Source organism: Cupressus sempervirens, chromosome 5 (genome assembly GCF_028749045.1).
Source record: "Cupressus sempervirens isolate cs-2001-9-10 chromosome 5, ASM2874904v1, whole genome shotgun sequence".
In the NCBI taxonomy this organism is placed as follows: domain Eukaryota; kingdom Viridiplantae; phylum Streptophyta; class Pinopsida; order Cupressales; family Cupressaceae; genus Cupressus; species Cupressus sempervirens.
In genome coordinates this window covers 377,725,077-377,750,751 of record NC_143122.1, presented here as the reverse complement: position 1 = coordinate 377,750,751, position 25,675 = coordinate 377,725,077, and the positions used below count along the sequence as shown (strand labels likewise).

The 25,675-nt window shown below is 35.0% G+C and overlaps 1 protein-coding gene across 3 annotated transcripts in view; it reads right to left on the bottom strand.

The window, feature by feature from the left end:
* LOC149556342 (uncharacterized) overlaps positions 1-25,675 on the bottom strand; it is a 266,842-nt gene that overhangs the window by 27,932 nt on the left and 213,235 nt on the right. For all 3 annotated transcript variants that reach the window (XM_089830610.1, XM_089830611.1, XM_089830609.1), the window contains one exon: positions 21,378-21,636. In XM_089830610.1, the coding sequence (XP_089686736.1) occupies positions 21,378-21,636 (259 nt within the window). The remainder of the gene's footprint in view (positions 1-21,377; positions 21,637-25,675) is intronic.

Below are 25,675 nucleotides of genomic sequence, written 5' to 3'. Positions count from 1 at the left end.
ACTTGTATAGTGGTTAGTCTTTGTGGAATAGAGTGTTCATTGCCTCCATCACGCAATGAATAAGGCATTAGACTGAGATTTTGCATATTAACTTCATCTTCACGTATCAAGAAACCTAGGAGTCTTATTATCAATTAAGTTTGTCAAGTGTATCTAGGAAATTATTATCACGTATTTGAGACCATAAAGATGGCTATATTTCTCTTTCTACATGTTGGGATTTTAATTTGCATCTTTTATTGCAATATAATATGATACAAATATCCAATCAAACCATTCATTAAAATAAAAGGGAAAGCTCTTTGCAAATAACACAATATAGCATTGTTATTTACAATCTTTACAATAAATTTTGGGTTTTTTCATGCTCATACGAAATAATAACAAATTTGTTTCTTTTTGGATTCACCTAGGCCAAAAGGTGACACTCTTCCACACTAGACAAAAGGTATTTATGCTTCTTAATTGAATATAGACCCTACAACTATATTTGTATTTTTAGATTTTTGACTTTATAAATAGAATTGTTGTTTTAATTCTCATTTTTTGTGTGACACAAAACAGAACAATTGTGTAATAACACTACTCTTCAAATTAGAAGGGAATGCTTAAATAAAAACAAACCTAATTTACACAATATATGCTTGCTACTTATAATTTCCATAATATTTTGTAGGGTGTTTCATGGTCATGCTGATTAAGAGTGTTTCCTTTCAATTCACCTATACCAAAAGGTTGAGATGCACTTTTCTCAACAAAAAGGTTTTTATGCCATTTAACTAAAAGGATACCTTATAGATTCACACTTACATTGTTCAACTATAAGTAGAAATAAAAAATTTAAGTGCACATCAATATTGGATAGCCATAAATTAAATAAAAAGATAAGAATGTTTTAAAAAATTTAAGACATTTTTTGGAGGACAATGCAGCCTCTGCACAGGCACAATGCAACCAACATTTTTCATTTTTTTTCCTACTTCAAGGAAACCCACTTTCACAAGATACTAAATAAGGCCCAGGATGTCAAAGGTTTTAAGCAGGGAGTCAGACGTTGGAAAAAAGGACCCCTGTTGAAAAACTGGGACATAAAAGACAAGGAACCCTATTTCATAAAATTCCCCAACAATATCCCCCTACCCAATGAAAATCCTTGAAGAATCAGTGCCCCTTTCAACTCAAATCAGCAGCTGAAAGGTCTTTCATTCAATTTTAACTGTCACCTCAACGCACTCCATTCAATTCAAATAGGAAAAGGAAAGATCTTGTTTGTTAGAGACCACCCTTGAATGCAAGGAACAAGAGAAACCAGTTCAAAGACTCTAGATCAAAAAAACTTTCTCAAAAAAAAATTCAAAAGGACAACCAACAAATGGGAATCAGTGCCAAAACCTCTCATGCCTCTGATAAGATAAGATACAATAAAATTATCAATGCCCAACAAAAGACCACAAAAGGTCTATGGGACTGAGAGTATTTAACTAGATGACTAACAGCAGTAGGAGCACCAAATGGTGTCCAAGAAAAGCGAACAACAAGAACATGAAACAAGAAGAGGAGAAAGGCCAATGAAAGGACTAAGAGTCCTAGGTACAAAGAAATCAGTCACAGAAGGATAAGATTGTGAGTAGAGAGGAGCCCTAGACTGTCTCTGTGAACTCGTGGAAGAGTGTCGCTAACGTAAAAAAACCTCTACGAGGCCTAACAGATCTGGAATGGCTAGTGGAACTGGTAACATTAGACGGCCTTTCACACCACGTAAAGGAGATAAGGATGTGAAAAAGGTAGTAATAAGCTGATCAGAGATATGCTGGTGAGGAAGTAGAGATTGTAAAGTACTATCACAGAGTAGAGTGGCCTCTTGAAGATAAAGCGCAAGACACCGTTGGTCACAATAACTGAAGAAGGCTGAAAGAGAAAAACAGTCCCAAAACAGACAAGCAAAAACTGAATAGCTTGAATAAAGTTGCCCCACAAAGGCAAGCAAATATTGGCAAAGAGCACTCCAACTATGAGGTTATAGTAACATTTTCTAAAGAATCTCTAGACTTCAAAATAAAAGATCTTTGTTATAAGTTCTGGAGCTTCGTTCCAAAACAGAGCTTTTATTTGAAAAGTAGGTGATCATTGGGTTGGGGTGAATGATGTTTTCTGTATGGATCAGGCGAACGGTTTTTATGTAGCAGTATTTTCTTCCAAAGAGCAAAGAATGCAATTTACAAGATCAAGTCCTAGTTCCTTCAAGGATCAAGCTTGTACACTAAGCACTTAATCCCAAAATTACCCTATCCTATCTATGATAAATCTCATTCCCTTTTCCATCCAACTTCATACATTAATTTTCTTAAACATGAACTAATTTTCTTTAGCAATCCAAATCTTCTAGTCAAGCTATGTACGAAGGGCTTTCTTGAATATCTAAAAAGGCAATCCAAAAACAGAATACCAAAACAAGCATTACTCTTTGGTAGACCAAATAAAGTTTGTATTTTATCAGGGCATTCTAATGAAGAATGTCCAAACATGCAGGAAGTAGTACAAAAGGACTGTGAGGATACAAAATTAGCTGACTTGGGTATTACTTCAAATGATTGCAATGCCAATTTCCCCAGATCACAGGGACCTTTTCTTGAAGATTGAAATGTCATCCAATATTGTTAGTATTGAGAATTAAAAGGGACTTTTCCCCTCTTTAGAAGACAAAAGTTTGCCAAATGAAGATGCTATAGAAATAGCAGATTCAAAGACAATAGTTTTTGGATTCAAAGTCAAATTGGTCTCTTCCCAACCAGTTTGACAAATCATTAGGTATCCTACAACAACATGATCGCCAAACCCTAATCAAGGTTAGTCAATGGATTGAGGAGGATCATGCTTTGAAATCCATTTCCTGTAATCAAATATGTCTCTCCAAAAAGTCTTTCTCTCAGCCTTATAATCCTCACATCTTCCTCTTGAAAGTTTGTCTTCAAATAAGCTTATTATCACTGTTCTTCCCAGACTTGTCAAATAGTGAGATATTTTGGTTCATTCTCTTCTCTGGCCTCTTCTGAATTCCACTCCCTTGAGTCTTCCAATAGTTGGCAAAATCAAGGAGTAGTATGAAATCAAATATCTCTAATATGATAGCCAACCTTCAGCTCCTCAAAGGCGCAATGTTGGAATGCATGATGTGTTACATGCTCCACCATCCCTCAAATGTCAAAAGTTGATCTTCCGTTCACTAAACAAACTACACACCCCAAGAAATCTTTGGAGAAAATTGATTTTATGCACTTTTACAAAGGAGATCATCTTGAAGGATTGGCAAACAATATAGCTAGCCGTGTGGGCTCACAGCTGATAAATGAAATTGCAGATGAAGTAAGAAAATAAAATATGGATTTTGATTGTTCGCAACAGCTCTCAACACATGAACTGATAAAGGGAGTTGGTCAAGCAAAGGTGAGAAATTTTGCAATTAATTTAGAAAAAATTCCAATGAGAATAGAATCAACAAAATATGCATATGAATCAACACTACATTGAGAAGAATTTTGAGGTTAGAGATTTAGTTTTTTTGAGGTAGCAACCTTGTAGACAATTGTTAGTGAAATAGGATTTGAACTTGTAATAGCACTTGTGGAATTTTATGTGTCTTCCAAGTTATTATATGAATGAATATATGAGAGAAATAAAGAGGCATGTCTCTTGAAGAGACATAATATACCCTCAACATAATATAATGATTATATATATATATATATATATATATATATATATATCACTCTTAATATAAGTTAATTATTCCATATATAATATTTGTCATATATTATATATCTCATATATATAATATAATTTATCCGACAGAATTATAACATTAACACTCCCTCTTAATGAAGAAGGATAAAACACATAGATTTTACACCATAGGTAATATTTCAAAAATAATACATATAGGAAATCTTTGATCAGAAGATTTTTAGAATATGATATCATGTAAGTATTGGCCTATCAGAATATCAACATATGATATTCACCAATTACTATTTGATATCATATTTGGTAACATGAGCATTGGCCTATAAGAATATCAATCAAATGATATTCACCAAATACTCTGAGTAATGGCCTATCATAACATCAACTAAATGATATCCACCAAGTACTCAATGTATCTATACAAACAACTTGTAGATAATCAAATTAATGATATCAAACGCCTAGTTGTTGATTTATAAGATAAAGCCTTTACATGAAACAATTTCACAAAAATGAATCATGCTACAAGTTATTGTAAGGACGTCACTTTACAACAACTTCTCCTGATACAAGTGATAATCATTTAGAAGTCATCACTTCTTCATGATGTACACAAGGGATGGGCTCATACATGGATGACATCAAAAGTTCGCATGAAGTCTCCACGAATACTGTCATGTGGTGTTGTCACAACATACGCCATAAACATATCGGAGAATAAGGTTTCTCCCTCTTAGTTTGGTATCAAATTCCCTGACCTCTTAGCACAAGGTTCTCTCCAATGAAGTGTCAGACTTCCTCTGAATCTGTTATCATCCTTCTAACCTCTTGGAAGCAAGTCATGTCATGCTTCCCTAGTTCAATGGGTATCTTGATAGCATAAAAAAATTTCTAGCCTACATACATGAGATTTTATCCCATGAATCATAGTCCTTTAGCTGTTATAGTTTCTGACTAGTGTTGAATCCATCAACAAGGTCTACTCCTTCTGAACCAATATCATCAAAAGTTTGATTGAAGCAATTTTATTTTCTGCTCCCTCTCTTTCTCCAAGGTTAGCTCTAATGAACTATCAGATTCCTTCTCATAATCATAATCATCAAGGATATTTTCTTCAAGAGCCTCACATTATTCAACATAATCATCAGCTGATTAATAAATCACAACTTCTTTGGGGATACTATCATAAGATTGAGTTTGTACAATATTGATAGCATGCCTAATGTTCCAATCTTATTTCTTGCAAGGACATCCTCAAAGACAAAGGAAGAGATTAAGGAAAATGACTCTTTATATCACATATAGAAGTACAAATAAGAGAGAGACTACAAAGAAAAGATAAATGTAATACTCAAGAATAAATACTTATCTGCACATAAGCATCATTAATACCAATTGCTCCAATGAGGGTTCATATGCAACAAATCAGAAATTTCCTTCTTAGATTATTTGAGAATGGAACATCTCCCTTCTAAAGAGGGTTCAAGCGGGAATGGAACATTGATTACTATTCCCCCCCACAATGGAAAATTCCCACTCTTCTATCAATTCACAGTACAACGTCCGAACTCCAATGGCTATGCAAGGACTTCATAAGTACAGGTGTTATACGTGTCAAGAAGGGTCAATGTCGTGGTATGTAGAATGAGAGACTAGTCATATTGATAGTTTGATAAGATGGTTTGGCTCTTCCTAATGGGTTTTACAAATACCACATAATCAAATCATCTTTAATTAGCCATATAATCCCTTACTGTTGTAGTATTCTATTTTACATCACATACACTCTCTTTCACAAAAATATTTATGCATCTCCTTAGAGTAATCTCCAATCGAATGAAGGTAGAATTCAAAAAAGCGGTCCTTGCACTTTGCATCGCCATCGTACTGGTTATTGTACAGTGGTCATTGTGGTCTGGAATAATATATCGATATCTCTCTATCCGTCGGTTTCCTTTCCAACATGACAATGGCACCCAAATGCAAGAGTAAACTTGTTTGACCAAAAATATGCACACCTTGATGCAACTCTATAGTCGTATGCACATGTCTTTTGTTTAAGCAAGCCAAACTTTTAAAAAAAACACATATATATCACTAGTCGGGTTCCAATCTTCACCAATGACATTTCCCATATTGAAAAAGATAAACACTATTCAAAATGGAATAGGTCTCGTATTTCAAAATTTGTATTTCTATCATGTCAGAAATCGTCCTACCACTGTGACATGAATTCACTTAATCTGACTTTAGTGCAACCATATCTATAAGCCTACGAGTCCCATACTTGGCTACAGTGAAGACAAGGGAACACTCCAACACTTGTGAATATCATCACTAGATATTTGTACGGGTTTGGAGAACATTAACACAAACATTTCTTGTATGTCTAACTTGGTATGGTCAATGTGTCTTCTACTTACAACACTCACTGATCATGCTACCATCTCTTGAATGCAAATAAGAGATCTGATCTTTGAAGACTCACATGACATTAGATTCTCTACGGATCATTGCTTCTTTATCATATACTATGCTATCAACATTCAAAATCACTATTTCCATCTCCACACAGCGGCCCGTAAGCGGAGCTGACGCTGAGAAATAGAGATCCTACCATGACTTGATCTGATTCTGCATGCAACAAAAGGATTTTGTTAGTTCACTTAATCTACATGAATATTGATAACCCTATCAATATTGATATGCTTGTGAGAATAACTCCTCCAAGATCGTAACTCTGCTCTTCTTCCACTATCAACCATGATCACTCGGTAAGATGGCTTTCAATCTGTGATACTATCATCCACAATAAGAACATGCAAAGGCATTTCTATTACTAGATGTGTCAACGTGGATAGACATCAAGATTGTCATAGCCCATATTGCATATGTGATCTAAATCAAGCCTACAATCTGGTAGATCCTCAATTCTAATCCTGTAGGTTATAATTCCATATCATAATGTTCCTTCCACAAATGCGATTTTTTTTTCTTCTTGGATAGATTCAATATCCCTTACAATAAGATAATGATTTATCCTCATCAATATAGTATTATCTACCACTCCATGGTAACACCAATATCAACGTCTTGGTAGACTAATTTAGTAATTATTTTGATCCTTCAAGAAAGTCGATACTGACTTTCAGAGAAATGACCTTGTAATCTTTTGCGTAGGGAATTAGAGTATTTGCCAATATTAAGGTGTGAATATCGTCAAAGTGCATTATCCTAGTTTGTACTTCGAGTCCAACAAATATTTAATCGCCAAGCCTGGAGAAAAATATAAACTTCGATGGGAAATAACTTAGAAACATTCAAGTCTTTGCAAGGAGTATCTTATCACTTTAGACTAAAAATAAATTCAGTGCTTCCAATGATTATTGAAGAGATGTATCCAATCACGACATTATTAGTAAAGCTTCTTGCGAACTCATAATAATGCTTGATAATTGTGAGGTAAAGTGTTTGAAGAATTTTCACTCTGTCAATAGTATCTGTCCCTCTTTCCTTGCATCACTAAGTGTTATGAAGCCAAAGATTTATAGTTGTGAAACATGCAATACAGTAATATCCATGAAATCAAGCACCAATTACAATAATGAACAGATGAATCAACCAGGTTGTTGACCCTTTCTTGTTGTCAACTAATGCACAGGCTCAGGAATGTATCTACTCTGATACCATGTTAGTGAAATAGGATTTGAACTTGTAATAGCACTTGTGGAATTTTATGTGTTTTCCAAGTTACTATATGAATGAATATATGAGAGAAATAAAGAGGCATGTCTCTTGAAGAGACATGTCTCTTTAACATATTAACTTACATTAGTTATAGTTATAACACAAGTAATATACCCTCAACATAATATAATGATTATATATATATATATATATATATATCACTCTTAATATAAATTAATTATTCCATATATAATATTTGTCATATATTATATATCTCATATATATAATATAATTTATCCGATAGAATTATAACATTAACAACAATCTTATCTCAGAAATGAACCAAAAGAATTTGAGCCTCATTTGCATGGGCCATATAGATCATGCAAAGGATTGGGAAGGTTGTTTATGAGCTTAAGTTGCCAAAACGCACAAGGATTCACAATATATTTCATGTTTCTTGCCTATAAAGGACACTTAGAAGAAAGGGAATTGAGCAACAAGAGCATAATTGAATATTTTATGCACTGAATGAGTCTCCTGACCAAAGATTCAACATTAGAAAGTGTAAAGATACTTGTGAATCCAGATTTGCAATTGATTGAAAGGAAAGTGATTCTAAAAAGTGTAGATTATTATGTTTCATTTTCATAACAAGAGTAATCATAACCGGTAGCCTATTTTTCATTTCATGTAGGATAAGAGAAAGAGTTATGGAAATGATTAATATTCGTAAAAATATTTTAAAGTAGGGCCAATAACTAAATTTTAAAAAATACAAATTTAATATTATTATTTTATTTAAAAGTGTTATTACATACTTTTGGATGGAGTTTTGGAAGGGAACAAGAAATTCAAATTAAGGAGCTCAGTATGATTTTTTAAGAGGGTGAATTGAGATAAGGCACAAATCCAATTATTATTATAATCAAAACCTTTTCTGAAGCTTGAACACTTGTGTTCATCTTCTCATCCAACCTGGATGAAAACTCTTGGGGTGAAAAAATCAGAAGGACAAAAGCCATCTTATCCAACTAAATTCGTTATATTTCAGAATAACAATGGAGTTAAATTGTGCACATTTATCTCCAATTTAGGGCAATTGGAGAAATTTGGAGACGATACAAACCCAATTAAGGGAATTGAGACATGCACTATCAACCTCAAATCTGGCATTTCACTTGAACTCACAAGATTTTTATATGTACCTAGAATCAAGAGGAACCTAGTGTCAAAATCAGCACTTGAGGACAAAGGATACAGAATCACCTTTTTGGATGGAAAAGTTCTAGCCTAGCCCAAGAGCCCAAATATTAAAAATGCTCATACCATTGGAATAAGGCTCAAATGTCTTTACAAACTATGTGCCTCCCCCTCATCAGCATTGATTTATGAATCTACTAAAGAACATGAAATCTGACATTGAAGCTAGGACACTTTCATTTTTTAGGATTACCATATTTAGACAAGATGGTAATAGGGTTACCTAAGCTCAAACCTGAACATGAAGGGAAATGCAAAGGTTGTGCATAAGGGAAGAACACTAAAAACACCTTTCACAAGAGTGAGCAAATCTAAAAATGTACTTGAACTTGTTCATTATGATTTATGTGGACTTGTGTCTATACTTTCCTTAGGAGGTTTTTTATATTACATTATCATTATAGATGACTACTCTTAAGAAAACATGTATATATTTTCTAAAATGTAAAGAATCTGAAGAGATTCTTCTAAGACTCAAAGAATTTAATGCATTAAAGGGAAATGCATCAGAAAAGAAAATCAAGACTCTCAGAAAAGATAATGAGAGCAAATACACCTCAGAAATTTTTCAAAACTTTTGTTATCTATTCCTTACAATCTGCAATAAAATAGAGTTGCAGGAAGGAAAAACAGCACTATTGTTGAAGCTACAAAAGCAATGACGCATGATCAAAACTTAGAAACCCATCTTTGGGCTGAAGCTTCTAGTGTTTTTTATATCCAGAATAGATGTAGTCACGTTCACATTGAAAACAAGACTTTGGACGAAGCATTCTTTGGAAAGAAACCAAATTTTTGCCACTTATAAATATTTGGATGCTCTATCTACATCATATTCCTAAAGAGAAAAGAACTAAATTAGACACATCCAGGAATAGAGGAATTCTTGTTAGGTATAGTGAAACCTCCAAAGCTTATCAAATATACAATCCTGGACAAAGACACATTGAGCTAAGTAGATATGTAATATTTGATGAAGATATTGCAATTAAATGATCCAAAGACAAAAATGAATTAAATAATAAAGACTCTCAAAGGGATTCATCTCTAGAAATTCAGAGGGAGAATCAAGTATAAGACCATATCTCCTTGGAACCTATGGATTCAACTCATGCACATAGAGAAATTAAGAAAAGAACTCTATGGGATATAAAGATGATTGAAGAATCTGAAAAATATGCAGCTCCACCTAGATCCCTTAGAGAAAGAAAACGGCCAAATATATCTCCAGTTACATTGAACTAATGAGTAAACTTTCAAATTCAAAACCTTCAAATGTAGGAGAAGCTCTTCAACACCATACTTAGAAGGATGCTATGACTAAAGAATATAATTCCATTCTAAAAAATGATGCATGAGACACTATTCCAAGACACAAAGATAAGTCAGTTGTATCTTCTAAATGGCTACTTAAAATTAAACATGCAAGAGATGGAAGTAAAGAAAAATACAAGGCTAGATTTGTTGCAAGAGGATTCTCTCAAAAAGAAGGCATTGACTATGAGAAACATTTGCTCTTGTTGCTAGAAATACCTCTGTTAGTATAGTAATTGCATTGTTGCATCCAAAGGATAAAAAATACATCAAATGGATATAAAGATTACATTCTTGAATGGAGTAATAGAAGTCTACCTAGAAAAGCCTGAAGTATTCATAGTGCATGAAAAACAATCTCATGTATGCACACTGAAGAAAGCCTTATAGGTCTCAAGCAAGCTCCTCAGGCCTGGTATGAGCAGATAGATCATCATCTATCTAAACTTGGTTTCTCCAAAAATGACACGGATCCAAACTTATACTTCAAAATATGAAAGGGAAATATGTTTATCTTGGTACTCTATGTTAATGATCTGTTGATTACAGGAGAAGATCACCTCATAGCCAAATGTAAACAAGATCTTGCATCCGAATTTTATATGAAAGATTCGGAATTACTTCACTTCTAGGTTTAGAAGTATGGCAAAACACAAATGAAATCATTTTAAACTAAGGAATGTATACAATTGACATCCTAAAAAGATTTGGAATGATGGACTGCAAGCTTATGCTGAATCTTATGTTAACAAATCTACATAAGTTAAAAGAGGCAACTGCAAAATCCGAAAGTGTCGATTCAACTGTATGCTGTCAGATCATTGGTTCCATGATGTATTTAGTGAACACCGGACCTAATATCTGTTGTGCAGTGAATGCACTTAGTCGATTCATGCATGAACCAAAGCAAGTACATCTAACAACAACCAAACACATCCTAAGGTGTCTCTATGGCACTATTGGGTATGGTTTAAATTTAAAATATAGAGATGTAGATCTCAATCTACATTGGTACACTGATTCTGATTGGGCAGGAAGCTCAATAGATCAAAAAAGCACTTCAGGTGTTTGCTTCAGCCTATGATCATATCATGGTGCAGTAGAAAACAATCATCAATTGCTCAAAGCTCTAATGAAGCAAATTACATTGCAGCCTCCATGGGAACACAAGAAGCAGTGTGGTTGAGAAAGCTCCTAGTTGGGTTATTTGTAAAACACCTAGAACCTACCATTATCCATTGTGACAATCAAAGTTGTATCAAACTCTCCTTCAATCCAGTGCTTCATTATAGATCAAAACACATTGAAATGTCATATCACTACATCCAAGACATGGTTGATAAAAATGTAGTTGAGTTGAAATACATCAATATAGATAACCAAATAGAAGACATCCTCACCAAACCTCTTGCAAGAATAAAAGTAGAACACTTCTGAGGTAAACTTGGTATGGTTGTAATTACTGAGAATGAGTCTCAGTACAATTGATTATTGTACTAATGGGGCTATATTTTAATATTATTATTTAATAAATACTTGAGCCCTATGTACATCATACAAAACTGATGAATTCTAATGATTATCTCTTGTATTTCAATAAGCTATTGCAAGATGACGATCTTACAATAACTTGTATCTCTTATCATGATGGATATCATGTGGTTGATATCTAAGCATATCATGATAAATCATATCTTGTAAATCAATATAAAGATATCATTCTATGGATATCTATGAGTTATATTGTATAGATATGTCATGGTGGACTTAAAATCCATGGACAGGCCATGAACTATAATGTTCCTATGGTAAGTATCATGTGGGCGATACATGTGCACATACCGTATGGACATTTTGAGTCATTAGATAATGGTGGATAACTTGTAATAAGACATATATGGATATGCCAAACACTATGGTGGATATCTTGTAGTAAGATATCTATGGATATGCCATACATTATAGTAGACACCTTGTAGAAGATATCCACGGACATGCCATATTTTCTAAGTTTAACAAATTAAGAATGGCATATTTATTTGTCCTCCCTAGCTAAGAGGGAGTGTTATAAATCTGTAGCTTCAGTCAAACAAATAAATAAATCAAATTTAATATTCATTCTTGTGCATGACTGATTGAAGAAGTTTATAACTATGGAAATAATGTGTGTGTGCATATATATATATATATATATATATATATATATATATATATATATATATATATATATATATATATATATCCATTTTATAATTTATATTAAACATCATAAGTTATCAACTTGGTTACTGATCATTAATAACAATCTTGTATTGGTCATTAAATATATTCAGTGACACTTTCTGTCACGTGCTAAAGTCGTGTTTTGAAAGGGGGGCACGCCTATGAATAGACATGTCTCCCACGTAGGAGGCAAGTCTATTCCTAGGTGTGTCTCCACATATATATGCAGTCGGGAGGGCTAAAATAAAACACTGACGAACACATTGATTACAACAGTGTTCTATGGGAGTTTTTATCTGCTGATCTGTGATATTACACAAACAGCCAACATGTCATAAGTTGGCACAATATATATTGTATATATTTATATAAATGTATATATCTATATACAGACACACACACACACACACACACACACACACAAGTTGTTTATCAAGTGATATAAATATCTATATAGAATCATTGCATAATTTTCATCATATAATTCAGTGAATTAGATTGAATTATAAATAGAGAAGAATCTAATCACAATTCTAACATGTTTATATTAACAAACATTAAGGTAGGGTCTTGATTAATGAGAAGATGAGATTTTCCTTAATCAGAAGATGCGATTTGTTTCAAAACTATGATTTCATTCTTAACATGATAAACTCCTTATAGGCAGCAAATTGGTGAAGGGATATAATTTTGTTACTGTGTACAAACAATAATTTTTAGGCAGAAAGGCGGTGATTAGTAAATGGGATGACAAGTTTCTTCCAAGATGTATTTATGCCAAGGAGTATGACTCTTAAGAGATTTATAAATAGAGATTGGAAATGAAAATAAAAGTGGAGATTTGTGTTTAAACAGACTACCAAGCATGTGCACCAAGATCATTGATGAAAAGTAATACATATTTGTAAGGGTTGTGTGGACAGTATTATGAGGAACATAGAAGACTATTCCAGATTTATGAAGCATTTTGAAGAAAGCATCAAGAGAAGGTTGTATATGAGTTACATAAGAAGACTTAAAATAAGTTTTATGGCAAATTTAGTGTCACCATCGTAGCAGTTTCAAGAGAGTTTGTGGAGAAAAGTTATCCATCATCCATTGTAGAAGCAACATCGATAACCTTGAAAGTTGAACAAAGGCTTTGTGCCTCCAGTGAGTTGGTGCTCATGAATAGAATGAGGGGTTAGGGCCTCTAAGGGGAAAGGTTCTCACAAATAGATGGGGGGGTCGGTACCTATGAATTTTGTAAAAGGTATTTATATAAAGGCACTAACTTGATGTTGTTTTCTCCCATAAGGGTTCCACATATATCATGTCTTCTATATGTGTTCATGATAGCTAGATTGCATCTGAATGTTAATATACAATGAAAATACTTTGAAATTAAGTTATCTTCTTTTATTATTAAGTTGAAAGAGTAAAAAATTGGCATTATACTGATTCACTCCCCCTAATATAACCATGTTCTCAATACAACCCTCACAGTGGCTAACTAGAATTCAATGAAAACTTCCCAAGCAATATTAAAATCCTAGGATACCGATTCGTCTCCTAGAGGCTAGGCTTCCCCATCTGATGCAGACAGATGCCAGATGCATCCAGAAGCCTTGTGGATGCTAGCTGAAAGCCAACTGCAAGCTCCCGAATGCATCTGGAAGCCAGTGAAGCCTTGCAAATGCTAGCCAGAAGCCAACCGCAAGCTCCTAGATGCATCTGGAAGCCAAAGACACTGGCTTCCAAACGCATCCGGGAGCATTCACGAGGCCCAACAGCAACTAGACATGATGATGCACTTGATAAAATGGATATACTGTTCAAGTTGAAACTCGCACTTATTTATTAATCAAAACCTACAACCTCATTGGATGTATCTATTTAATGTCTATGACAAGAGGTCTTTCCATAATTTTCATAACGCACTTCTACCACATCCTTCACATTGTAATAAAAAACCTAGGCCACCCATTGGTTAACACAAGCCTCTGCCCAGATTGCATGTATGCATCCCACTCTATTGTCCATTCTTTGCCTGACCTCCTGTTGTTTGGACTATCTTGCCATTGATGGTATGGACAACATCAAAAGTGAGAAAAACAAGATCTATTAATGGCTTGATTTATCCTCCTCGCAGCATACACACACACACACACACATTTCCTCTCGCATTTGCATCCAAAATAAAATAAAATCCCTACATCCTGTATCCACTTCTGAAATCCATTTCGGAATCCACATCTGAATCGGTAACTTAGTTAATATCTAATAAAGATTAGAAAATACTCCATAGACTGCCCATGATGAACCATATGGTCTAATATTTCCCTTTAAAAACTGCTACAACCATCTTCTAAAGCCGTTTTTACCTCCTACAAAAGGCATGGTTGTAGCTACAAAAAACAATAATCTTCAAAAATTAAGTTGATTTCTTCTTTTAATGCTCATGTCACTTTCTTTGATCAAGTGTGGTAGCTATAGGAGGTAATTTGTTACAGCCAGCTACAGGACCTACTAATATTACTATAAAATAGTGCAACTGGTCTTTCATGCCAATAAAATAAAAGAATATATTTTGAAATTACTCCATGAATACGGCTTGATCAATGTTCTAGAAATAATAAAATTGATTGATTCATTCAAAACATATCTTATTCTGAAAATCGATTTATACTTTCTTGCATATGGTTTTTGATAAATCTCAAACTTGTAATTCCACCATAAATCAAATTTAATAAAAGAAATCTGGAAATGATATTTTAGATAGTCTTCTCAAATCTCAACAAATCTTCTAACATTCAGCACACCAAAGAATACTATATGAATCAACTCAACCAGCTAGGTGGGTTTTTCTCCATGAATTTAATTGCTATAAGGATTTTCCTCCTTTGGCTAAAGAATGAACCAAGTTCAATCTCACCAAATTGGGGTTCGCAAAACAAATGTTACAAATGCCTTTTTGTCCTCATTCACCTCCTTATACGTCTTTGTCGTTACTCAATTAAAAATATGCATTTTATTTTTTCCCACAAAGTTGGCTTATTTAATAATTAGTCAAGTTTTTTGAGCTCAAACAACTTCATTTAATTAACTAATAACTTAATCATTTTGCAAAAGATTGCCAGAGTTATGGAAAATAATAATATAGCCCAAAATAAGAACTTTGACCCACCATCAATACTTTTGAGTGCATAGGAAACAAATCTATGTGGAAGTTTCTATTTTCTCAAAGTCTCACCCTTTTTCAAGAAGTATGGAGTGCTACTAGAATGTCAAATTTGCACATAGATGATACCATTATAATAATGTGGCATCCACAAGCTTTCTACCACCTGTAGATCACCTTCCACATAATGTTGGTAATCTCCAAGAAAGTTGGAGGATTCCAAGAATGAAGGAATGGACCAAAAAGGGACATAATTCATAAATATAAAGGCATGTTAGAACAAAAGAATGTCTAAACAAAGTATAAGGCAGGTAGAGGTCCTTTCAATATAAACCACTATTAATTTATCATATATCTTTTGTGCAATTGTCTCTAAAAGATGATTTTTTTCCTATGTACAACTTTTTGTTTGACATTTACAACATACCATATCAATACAATGTTTGAATGCCATGTGGACAAAATTTAGCACCCAAATGTAATGAACTCATTGGTAGTCTGTAATGTTCCATTCTAGAGTTGCCTTATGAAATCCTTGTATTTTTTGTATAGCCAATCAAACTTCAACCCGTTACACTCATTGTCGTACAATGGAAAGCCTACACAACATCCATACAATGAATACAATGTCTATACGGTACGGATTTTGGGGACCAAACAATAGGCTATTAGAATGTTTGTGCTTCAGGAAGTCTGATCGTGTGTTCTAGGTAGTATCCCTCAATATTTCGGGTAGCCAGTGATGCCAGTAGTTCACCCTCAGGCTTCAGGTACTCTGTCTTTATTCTTCAAGTAATCTTCTTCAATGCTTCTAGTACTCCTTTTCAATGCTTTGGTAGTCTTCCTCAATGCTTCGAGTAGCCAATGCTTCAAGTAGTTCTCCCTCAGTGCTTCGGGTAGTGTTTCTTTATGCTTCAAGTAGTCTTCCTCAATGCTTCGATAGTCTTCCTCAATGCTTTGAGTAGCCAGTGCTTCAGGTATAATGTTCGGTTGTCCAATTCACCTCCAAGCATTGGATTGTCTATAAATGAGTCTGGTGATTACCGAATTCTACTTCTAGACAATGTTGTGCTAGTCCCAGAGTCCATACAAAGCAGCCTAGGTAGGCCATACAATGCACACAAATGGGAAGTGAAAGGTTGTCCAGCTTGCAAGAGACCGTATGGTATGCTTGGTATGTTGACCGTATGGTATACAGGAAACCGTAGGGTGAAGGTCTAGGAGGCCGTATGATTGGGGTGAGATGTCCATATGGTGATGAATGGGGGTCATACGGTGATTGGGGAGGTGGTTGTATGGTAAGGACTGTGAGGTCGTACAGTGATTGAGAAGTGGTCGTACAGTAATGGATTGGAGATGAGATTGCAGAGAAAGACTAAATTCCCTCTTGCCAATACACAAAACAATAGTAGATATTAATGTAGTCCAAACACAATATATATACCAGAAATAATATGACTTGTAAACAATAATGATGCTCCAATTTGCCAGATTCAAGCCAAGAAATAGAATGACGCAATAGGGTGAGGGTTGAATCCCACCAAAACTGAAATAGCCAAGTAGGGAAGATCTTTCACTTCCGAAATGGCGAACGATACTGAACCCCAACAGTAATTCACAATACAAAGAAAATAATCCGAATTCCATACCAACTACTACCTACATGTCGTGCTTAAATACCCTTTGGAGGAACTTCCCAAGGGTTTACAAAGATAGCCAATAGCTACACCTATGGAACAATTAAATAAAAATTGGTCTGAGATATACTAAACCAATCGGAACCACAAATACATATATTATTAACTTGGGCCCCATATTAATTAATTAAAGTAACTAATTAAAGGTCCTTTTATTATATTATTTAAATTTTGGGACCAATTAATTAATTAATTTCATTAAATCATTACATTATAATTTGGGGACATGACAAATCCTCGCTGCCCAAAGATTGCTTGCCCTCAAACAATCCGTCATCAGATGAAATGCCAATAGCTCCAGGTTCCCAAATCAAATGCGCACATGAGACGAGTGAAATGATATCAATCCTCCGTAGTACCACATTGCCATCAAACGTTTGCTGCACCACTCTGATATAAACATTGTCATAGCGTTCAGCAGGATCCCAATGACACAAATTGATGAAATCTTTCATGTCATTATGTTCAAAAATCTCTTTGGGTATGGTCATGCACACAGACGCCAACGTTAGTACAAACATAGCCATTGACACAATCACAACGACCACTATTATATTCCTGACGCACGGAACCTTGACAAAGAGAGCTTCAGTGGTGAGAATGTCAACGAAGGGGGCTTGGCCGTGAGTACCTTGACGACAAGAGCTTCAACGAAGGGTGCCACAATGATGGGAGCCTCAGCAAAGAGTACCATAGTGAAGGGAACCTCGATGGAGAATAACTCAGCAAAGGGAAAACCGACCATGAGTACGTCGATGAAGGGAGCCTTGGCAGAGAAATCCTCAACAAAGAGTACCTCGGCAACAAACAAAATTTTAGCTACAGATAAAACCTTAGTGCTACATAGAACCCTTGCTGAAGCCTCAATGATGGATAGAGCCTTGACAACGAACAATGTTTCAATGGTGACAAATTTAGCTACTATGACAGACACAACCACAATGACAAACACAGCCACAATGATATCAATGGGCACAACTACGACAACGGATACAAACTCGACGACGGACACAAACTCAACGTCAGTGACATACAAAAACGTTGACATACACAACAACAGTTATAGACATGATGATGGACTTGGCAACGGACACAACGACAGTGATGACAACGAACAAAATGAAGATAACAGACATGGCTATGACGACGGTGACTGATGTGACGATGGACTCGACAATGGACATAATGACGATGACGGACATGGCAATGGTGACGACAACAGACATAATGATGGTGATAGACACAGCAATAGGCATGGTAATGGTGACAAAAACAAACAACTATGGTGACAGACACAGTGACGGGCACAGTGACGATGACAAAAGCAGACACAACTACAATGACAGACATAGCGATGAGCAAGGTGACGGTGATGACAACAAACACAACTACAGTGATAGAAACAGCGACGAGCAAGGTGAAAGTGATGACAACAAATGCAACTATGGTGACAGATACAACCACAGTGACAAACATACAACCTTAGCGATGGATATGACCACGATGATGGACATAGCTTTGGTGACAAACACACAGCCTCGGCAACAAACATGACCTCGGTGACGAACACAACCTTGAGGACCCACAAAGCCTTGATGTTAGAGTTAGCCTCAACAAAAGACACAGCTTTCATGATGGACACGGTAGCTAATTGAATCTCCACGACAGATAATGCCTCCACGATGGGCACAACCTCAGGCACAAATTTAGTGATTGGCACAACTTGATCTATCTATGTCTTCACAAGATCCATGCAAGTAAGATCTTCATTTTTTAGGTGTTCTCCCCATGTTGGTGTAGTAGAAAGATTTCACAAATCCTCCTGGAGTAGCCTTGTAATCATGCCTTCATTCTCCTCACGTAATGCATCACCCTTATCATTGTCATCCATTTTCTCCCACTTGTGCAAATGAGATATCAGTTTTTCTTCACAATGCTTGAAAACATTACTGACCAATCTATATGGTGCTATAGAGGAGATAAATTCTAGATTACTAACAACCCATAACATAGATGTGATGAGTTGGGATATTTCATCCATCTCTTTAATGCACGAAATCATAAGACTTTATAGCAACTAAAATCTTAGTATCATGATCTTCCTTGATGGTGACCAAGAAGTGATGAAACATATCATAGACCAAATTTTGCAATTCAAGATCTACGAGGAGGTTACTTACTTTGACATTTGCACAATTCTCCAATATTGTAGATCCCCTATCAAAAGGATCACTACTGAAGTCATCAAGACTCTGAAAGCTGTCTACTATCAAATGCAATATCTCTATCATGGTGTTATCATCATATGGTGCTTTAGGAGCGGAAATTCTCAAGACCTCACTAAGACATGCTACAATTGTCAACCTTTTTCCCTTGTCATGGTGTTTCAAAAGCCTAGGTTGACTTAAGGCACCCTTAATCGGCGAGAGGATTCTCTATATAAATCTCGAAGGTAATTGGTTTACCTTACACAAACATACTTCCAATAGATATCTAATGGAAGATCAACACCCTCATTAAGCTCTTTGCCAATCTTTTGTAGTCCCTTCAACCACCACTCTCCATTGTTGTTCAGTGCCATAGTGTGATCCAAATACCAAAATCTCTCAATCATCCCAGCAAGCTAGTAAGATCTTGAGCCCTGATAGCACTATAATGTTCAATTCTAGAGTTGCCTTATGAAGTCCCTATATTTTTAGTATCGCCAATCAAACCTCAACCCGTTACATTCATTGTTGTACAATGGAAAGCCTACACAACATCCATATGATGAACGCAATGTCTATACGGTATGAATTTCGGGGACCGAATGATAGGCTATTAGAATGTTTGTGCTTCAAGAAGTCTAGTTATGTGCTTCAGGTAGTATCCCTCAGTGTTTCGAGTAGCCAATGCTTCAGGTAGTTCTCCCTCAATGCTTTAGGTACTCTGTCTTTATGCTTCAAGTAGTCTTCCTCAATGCTTCGAGTAGTCCTTTTCAATGCTTCAGTAGTCTTCCTCAATGCTTTGGGTAGCCAGTGATTCAGGTAGTTCTCCCTTAGTGCTTCGAGTAGCCAGTTCTTTAGGTATAATGTTTTGTTATCCTATTCACCTCTAAGCATTGGATTGCTCATAAATGAGCCTGGTGATTGTCAAATTCTGCTTCTAGACAATGTTGTGCCAGTCCCAGAGTCCGTACAGAGCAACCTAGGTAGGACGTATGCTGCACACAAATGGGAGATGAAACGTCATATGGCTTGCAAGAGACTATACGATATGCTTGGTATGTTGACCATACGGTATACAGGAAACTTTAGGGTGAAGGTCTGGGAGGCCGTATGGTCAGGATGAGATGTTCATATGGTGATGAATGGGGGCCGTATGGTGATTGAGAGGTGGCTATGTGGTAAGGACTGCGAGGCCATACGATGATTGAGAAGTGGTTGTACAATAATGGATTGGAGCCGAGATGCCAGAGAAAGACCAAATTCCATCTTGCAAATACACAGAACAATAGTAGATATTAATGTAGTCCAAACACAATATATATACCAGAAATAATATGACTTGTAAACAATAATGATGCTCCGATTTGCTAGATCCGAGCCAAGAAATATAGTAATGGAATAGGGTGAGGGTTGAATCCCACCAAAAGCAAAATAGCCAAGTAGGGAAGATCTTTCACTTCTGAAATGACGAATAATAGTGAACCCCAATAGGAATTCACAGTACAAAGAAAATAATCTAAATTGCATACCAACTACTACTTACATGTCATGCTTAAATACCTTGGGGAGGAACTTTTCGAGGGTTTACAAAGATAGTCAACGGCTACACCTACGAAACAATTAAATAAAAGTATGTCCAAGATATACTAAATCAATCGGAACCACAAATACAAATACTATTAACTTGGGCCCAATATTAATTAAATAAAGTAACTAACTAAAGGTCCTTTTATTATATTATTTAAATTCTGAAACCAATTAACTAATTAATTTAATTTAATCATTACATCAAAATTTGGGGACATGACATAGTCTTCATGTTAATTGCTGATTTGTATTTATCCTTAGCACAAAGAGGTTAAATCTACACAAATTTAAGAGATCTATGCATGTATTGACATGTGTATACATTTATATTGAAGTGTCTAAATAGTGGGCTTAATCTTCCACGAAATACAATGTAGAGATTAATATAGAATAGGTTGGAAAGTACTGTAGTTTGAAAATTATTGTGAGAAACTTTTTAAAGAAGGTATTCTAGGCTAGAACAAGTGTAGTATTTATAAGTAAGGAGATTTAACTCACAGTTGTGATGCATAATGTGCATTCTTTAAAAATATTGTAAGCTGGGAAGACTTGCCAAATCTCAATGTTTAAGCCACTCTTTGACACTAAATTTCCAATCAGGCCAGACTGTTTATTTGGAGTTTGGGTCACTAAATGCCCACTTCGCCACTCAAACCTTGAAATAACCTTGTTCTTCTTTGGGTCTGCATAGTGTTCAAGCTTGCTCAAACTGACAGTTGGTGCCAAAGGTAATACAAAGCGAACTTTTTTTCCTAGTCTGCAATTGCACATATTAAATTAGTATATGAAATGATAGGTAAATTAAAACTGTCATATATTGTAAACCTTGAGCAAAATGAAAACAAATAACATAATTGAATTTGTGAATGTATCAACTTAACTGAAGAATAAAGGAAAAAGAAAAACCACTTTAGAAACTTGGAACTAAAAACATTGTTTTATCAAACAATTCAAAGAAATAAATATGTTCCATCAATAATCCATTAAATTAAGAATTGAGAAGACATAAAAAGAAACATTTCTTAGAGTATTTAAAGCATAATAATCATGGAGATTCTTTATATGGAAATATGATGCTACTAATAATATATCATAACTTTTTGAAAAAAGAGGTTTCTTGGTTAAGTGGAAGGCTAAAGGCCATAAATTTAGAGTGCAAATTAAAGAATGTGAGATTGCAGATAGTGGACACTACATGTGAATTCATTGCAGGGAGAGAGGAAACTATATGAAAGAGCTTTGTTGGCCATATGTTCAAATGATTTTGTTTAATTTTATGATTGTACATTAAAAGAATGATTAATCTCTCATTCCTGGGGAAATTAATTACTCTATGCAGGTAACTAATAGATTAGTTGAACAATCATGCTTTTTGGTGACCAACTTGTTGATATCCCTAGTGTCTATAAAGCGAGACCACACATTGGATAGAGGGGGAATCATCAATTGTAATATAATATTGTAAAAATACCTATATGTAAGTGTTATTCTTTCCACTGTGTAATGGAATACAATTAAATATTTTCATGATTGGTTTCACCTATCATACTGGCTCAAACAACTGAGGTTATTTGATGATTCCTATGAGTCACAACCCTCTTATTTATATCAATTTGGGTATCAAAGGTATTCAGAATTGGTCAGAGAACTTTTAGTATATTGGTATGATTTGTATGCTTGGTTCTCTCAAGGACAAATTAAACTTGTGCAAATAGGTCATAATAATTGTTATGTTCGTATCATAGCATAAATCAATTAGCAAACCTTTGCTTGTGAGCCGATTGATTTAGCTTATCTCGGACCCATTTTATTTTAATTGTTTCTGTAGGTGTTTGTCTTGCCTCTTGTCAGCATTTGGTTTCTCCCTCGATGGGGTATTTATGGCCGTGAGGTTGAGTTATTTTGGTATGCGTTTTGGATTATTTTCTTTGTACTATGAATTCTTGTTGGAGTTCAGTATTGTTTGCCATTTAAGAAGTGAAAGACCTTCCCTATTTGGCCTATTGCAGTTTCAGTGGGATTCAACCCTCACCCTATTCCGTTATGTATTTCTTACTCGAATCTGGCAAATTGGAGCACCCTTTTTCATCTGCAAATATTATTGTTTTTAGGAATCGATATAGTTCGTGTATCCTTGCGCATTGTGGCAAACTCGTAACGTGTTAGATATTTTTTTGTCATCACGAGTAACTGCAACATCACCTTGAAACAAGTCCAATGGAACATACATCCCTCTAGCCCTCAACCATACAACTCATTTATTACCCAGTATGGCCCTTAGAAATTCTCATACACCATCCACATTACCATACGTCCCGTCCATCCACACACTGTTCAGCCATTTCACTCACTACACTATCCAACCTCCCTTCCATCCACCGTATGGACAAACAAGTTACCATACGGGCTCAGCTACCACTGTACAGTTGGGTCGACTCCAACATATGAACTACTTGATCAATCCTAACCATATGGCCTCCTTTTCTATTGCTGTACAATCACTCCAGTGCCTCCATACGCCCAGTTTTGATTTCGTCATCGTGCATTGGTTGTCCTTACTTCTTCTTGAGAAAATTGGCATAAGGGCATAAGCAGGGACATTACAATAATTAGGGTAAACAGCTGATCTCTTATGTCTATAAAAGGAGACCTCGACCGGATAGAGGGCGAATCATCAATTATAATATAATATTGTAAAAATACCTATACATAACTATTATTCTTTCTATGATGTAATGGAATACAATTAAATATTTTAAAGATTGGTTTTACCTTAGCTATCTTAGTTTTTTCAATTTAGGTATCAAGGATATTCCAATTAGTCAGAGAACTTTTAGTATCTCTGTCTGATTGTATGCTTGGTTCTCTCGAGGAGAGATTAAACTCATGCAAGTGGGTCATAATAATCAGGGTAAACTAATTAATGGATAAGGATTCAAATAATTGACAGATCCACACAAGGTGTATATTTAAAATTATTTGAAAGGGTGATGAAAAACCTATTTCAACACCGTCACTGAACTTTAATAATATTTGTCTTAATATTCTTTAACATGTCAACTCCAAGTAGATGACTCCTCCAGTTTCAATCACTGAGTTGGACCTTGTACGCTTGCTGCTGTTGAATCAATAATATAATATTAACTGAGAACTCTGTCTCTGATGTGGAATTGTCCTGTCAAAACTGGTTAATTTTGATGACATGGCAAGTATGTATGTTGTCTACAGAGCCAATATTTTTCCTTATATACTCCCGATGTTTTTATATAAATACAATTTCATAGTATTTAACAACACTGGATATCATTGTGAATTATATATCATTTTAGTGTATTGCCTAAGTAAGTCATTCCAGGTTAAAATGCTCTTTCATTCGCTCCTGTCCAATATTTTCCGAATAAAGCCTCTGGTCATATACACATGCCGTCATCCTTCCTGTGTTATGTTCTGTTCATAAGCTGCTCCTGACACTGTTCAGATGCATAGATATTTCTGTTCCTTTGTAACAAATAGATTCATTTATCGTGCTTTATTTCAGACTGGAACTCATGATGACAAAGCACTTCAAATCTGATGGTTGTCTTTTTGTTCAATTGTTTCCTTAATAGAAATTTATGTATATACACATATCGTTGCATATTATTGCTCTGCTTCAAAGTGATATCAACTATTGCCTTACTTATATTGCAGACTTATTCTAAGCACCCTTCGTATAGTAGCTTTAATGCCACCAAACTCATATCCGATGTATTCTATGGATATTATTCCTCATACTGAATCAGCTGATCATCATTTGCTTTTAGAAAGATCTACATATGTCACTGCATAGATATATATATATATATTTCTGCTATCAGATATCACGTCATTAACAAATGCTGATATTTCTCTAAGTGCTTTATATATCATATTATCTACATTATATTTAAGGTTGTATATTTCATGAGTTTGGCCACTTTATATTCAAGGCTCCATCATCTCTTCTCAAATGTCTCTATGTACCACTGCATGATCTTCAAAATAATGATCATGGTTTTCATCATTACTTTGACTTAAACTAATTAACTTATTATTCTAGTATTTGCTACATTGAGTTCCATCTGACTATGTCAATCTTCTTTGGCATTCTTACTTCAGATTGCTGCTTGTGTTTACTTTTTTCTTTATCATTTTCTAATAAAGCAAATCTACATCTTTCATTCTTAGTCTAAATACTTTGACGTCAATGACAACTTATTTCAACACCTACGGAAAACACTCATGCTAATTTAAGGTAGAGGATATTCAAAAGGAGATTTATCTACTTAAGTTGTTAAAAGATTTATCCACATTGGTCTCGCAAAAACAGAAGTACAGGGAATTAAAACCATATTGTTTTATTCCATCAGTTGGCAAAAATTGATTGTCGAACCTGATTATAAAGCTTGGCATACATTTAGAGTTTACCAAACTTGTAATTTTGAGCTCCAGCAGAATCCAGAGAAAGGACTACATATTTGTAGTATTGAACCAGTTTATAAAATTAGCTCACTTCTTTTCTGTTACAGCCAATTGGGAAGCCTCACAGGTAGCAGAATTATTTTTCCAAGAGGTGTTTAGATTGCAATAACTGTTGAAGACTATTGTCAGTGATTGGGATTGCAAGTTTCCAAACATATTCTGGCATGAGTTATTTAGATTAGTAGGTACAAAGTTGAAACCAAGTACTAGTTACCACCCATAGACAGATGAACAAACAGAGATTGAAAATAAGGATTGGAAGTCATCTTGGCAATTATGTTGCCAATCAGCAAAAG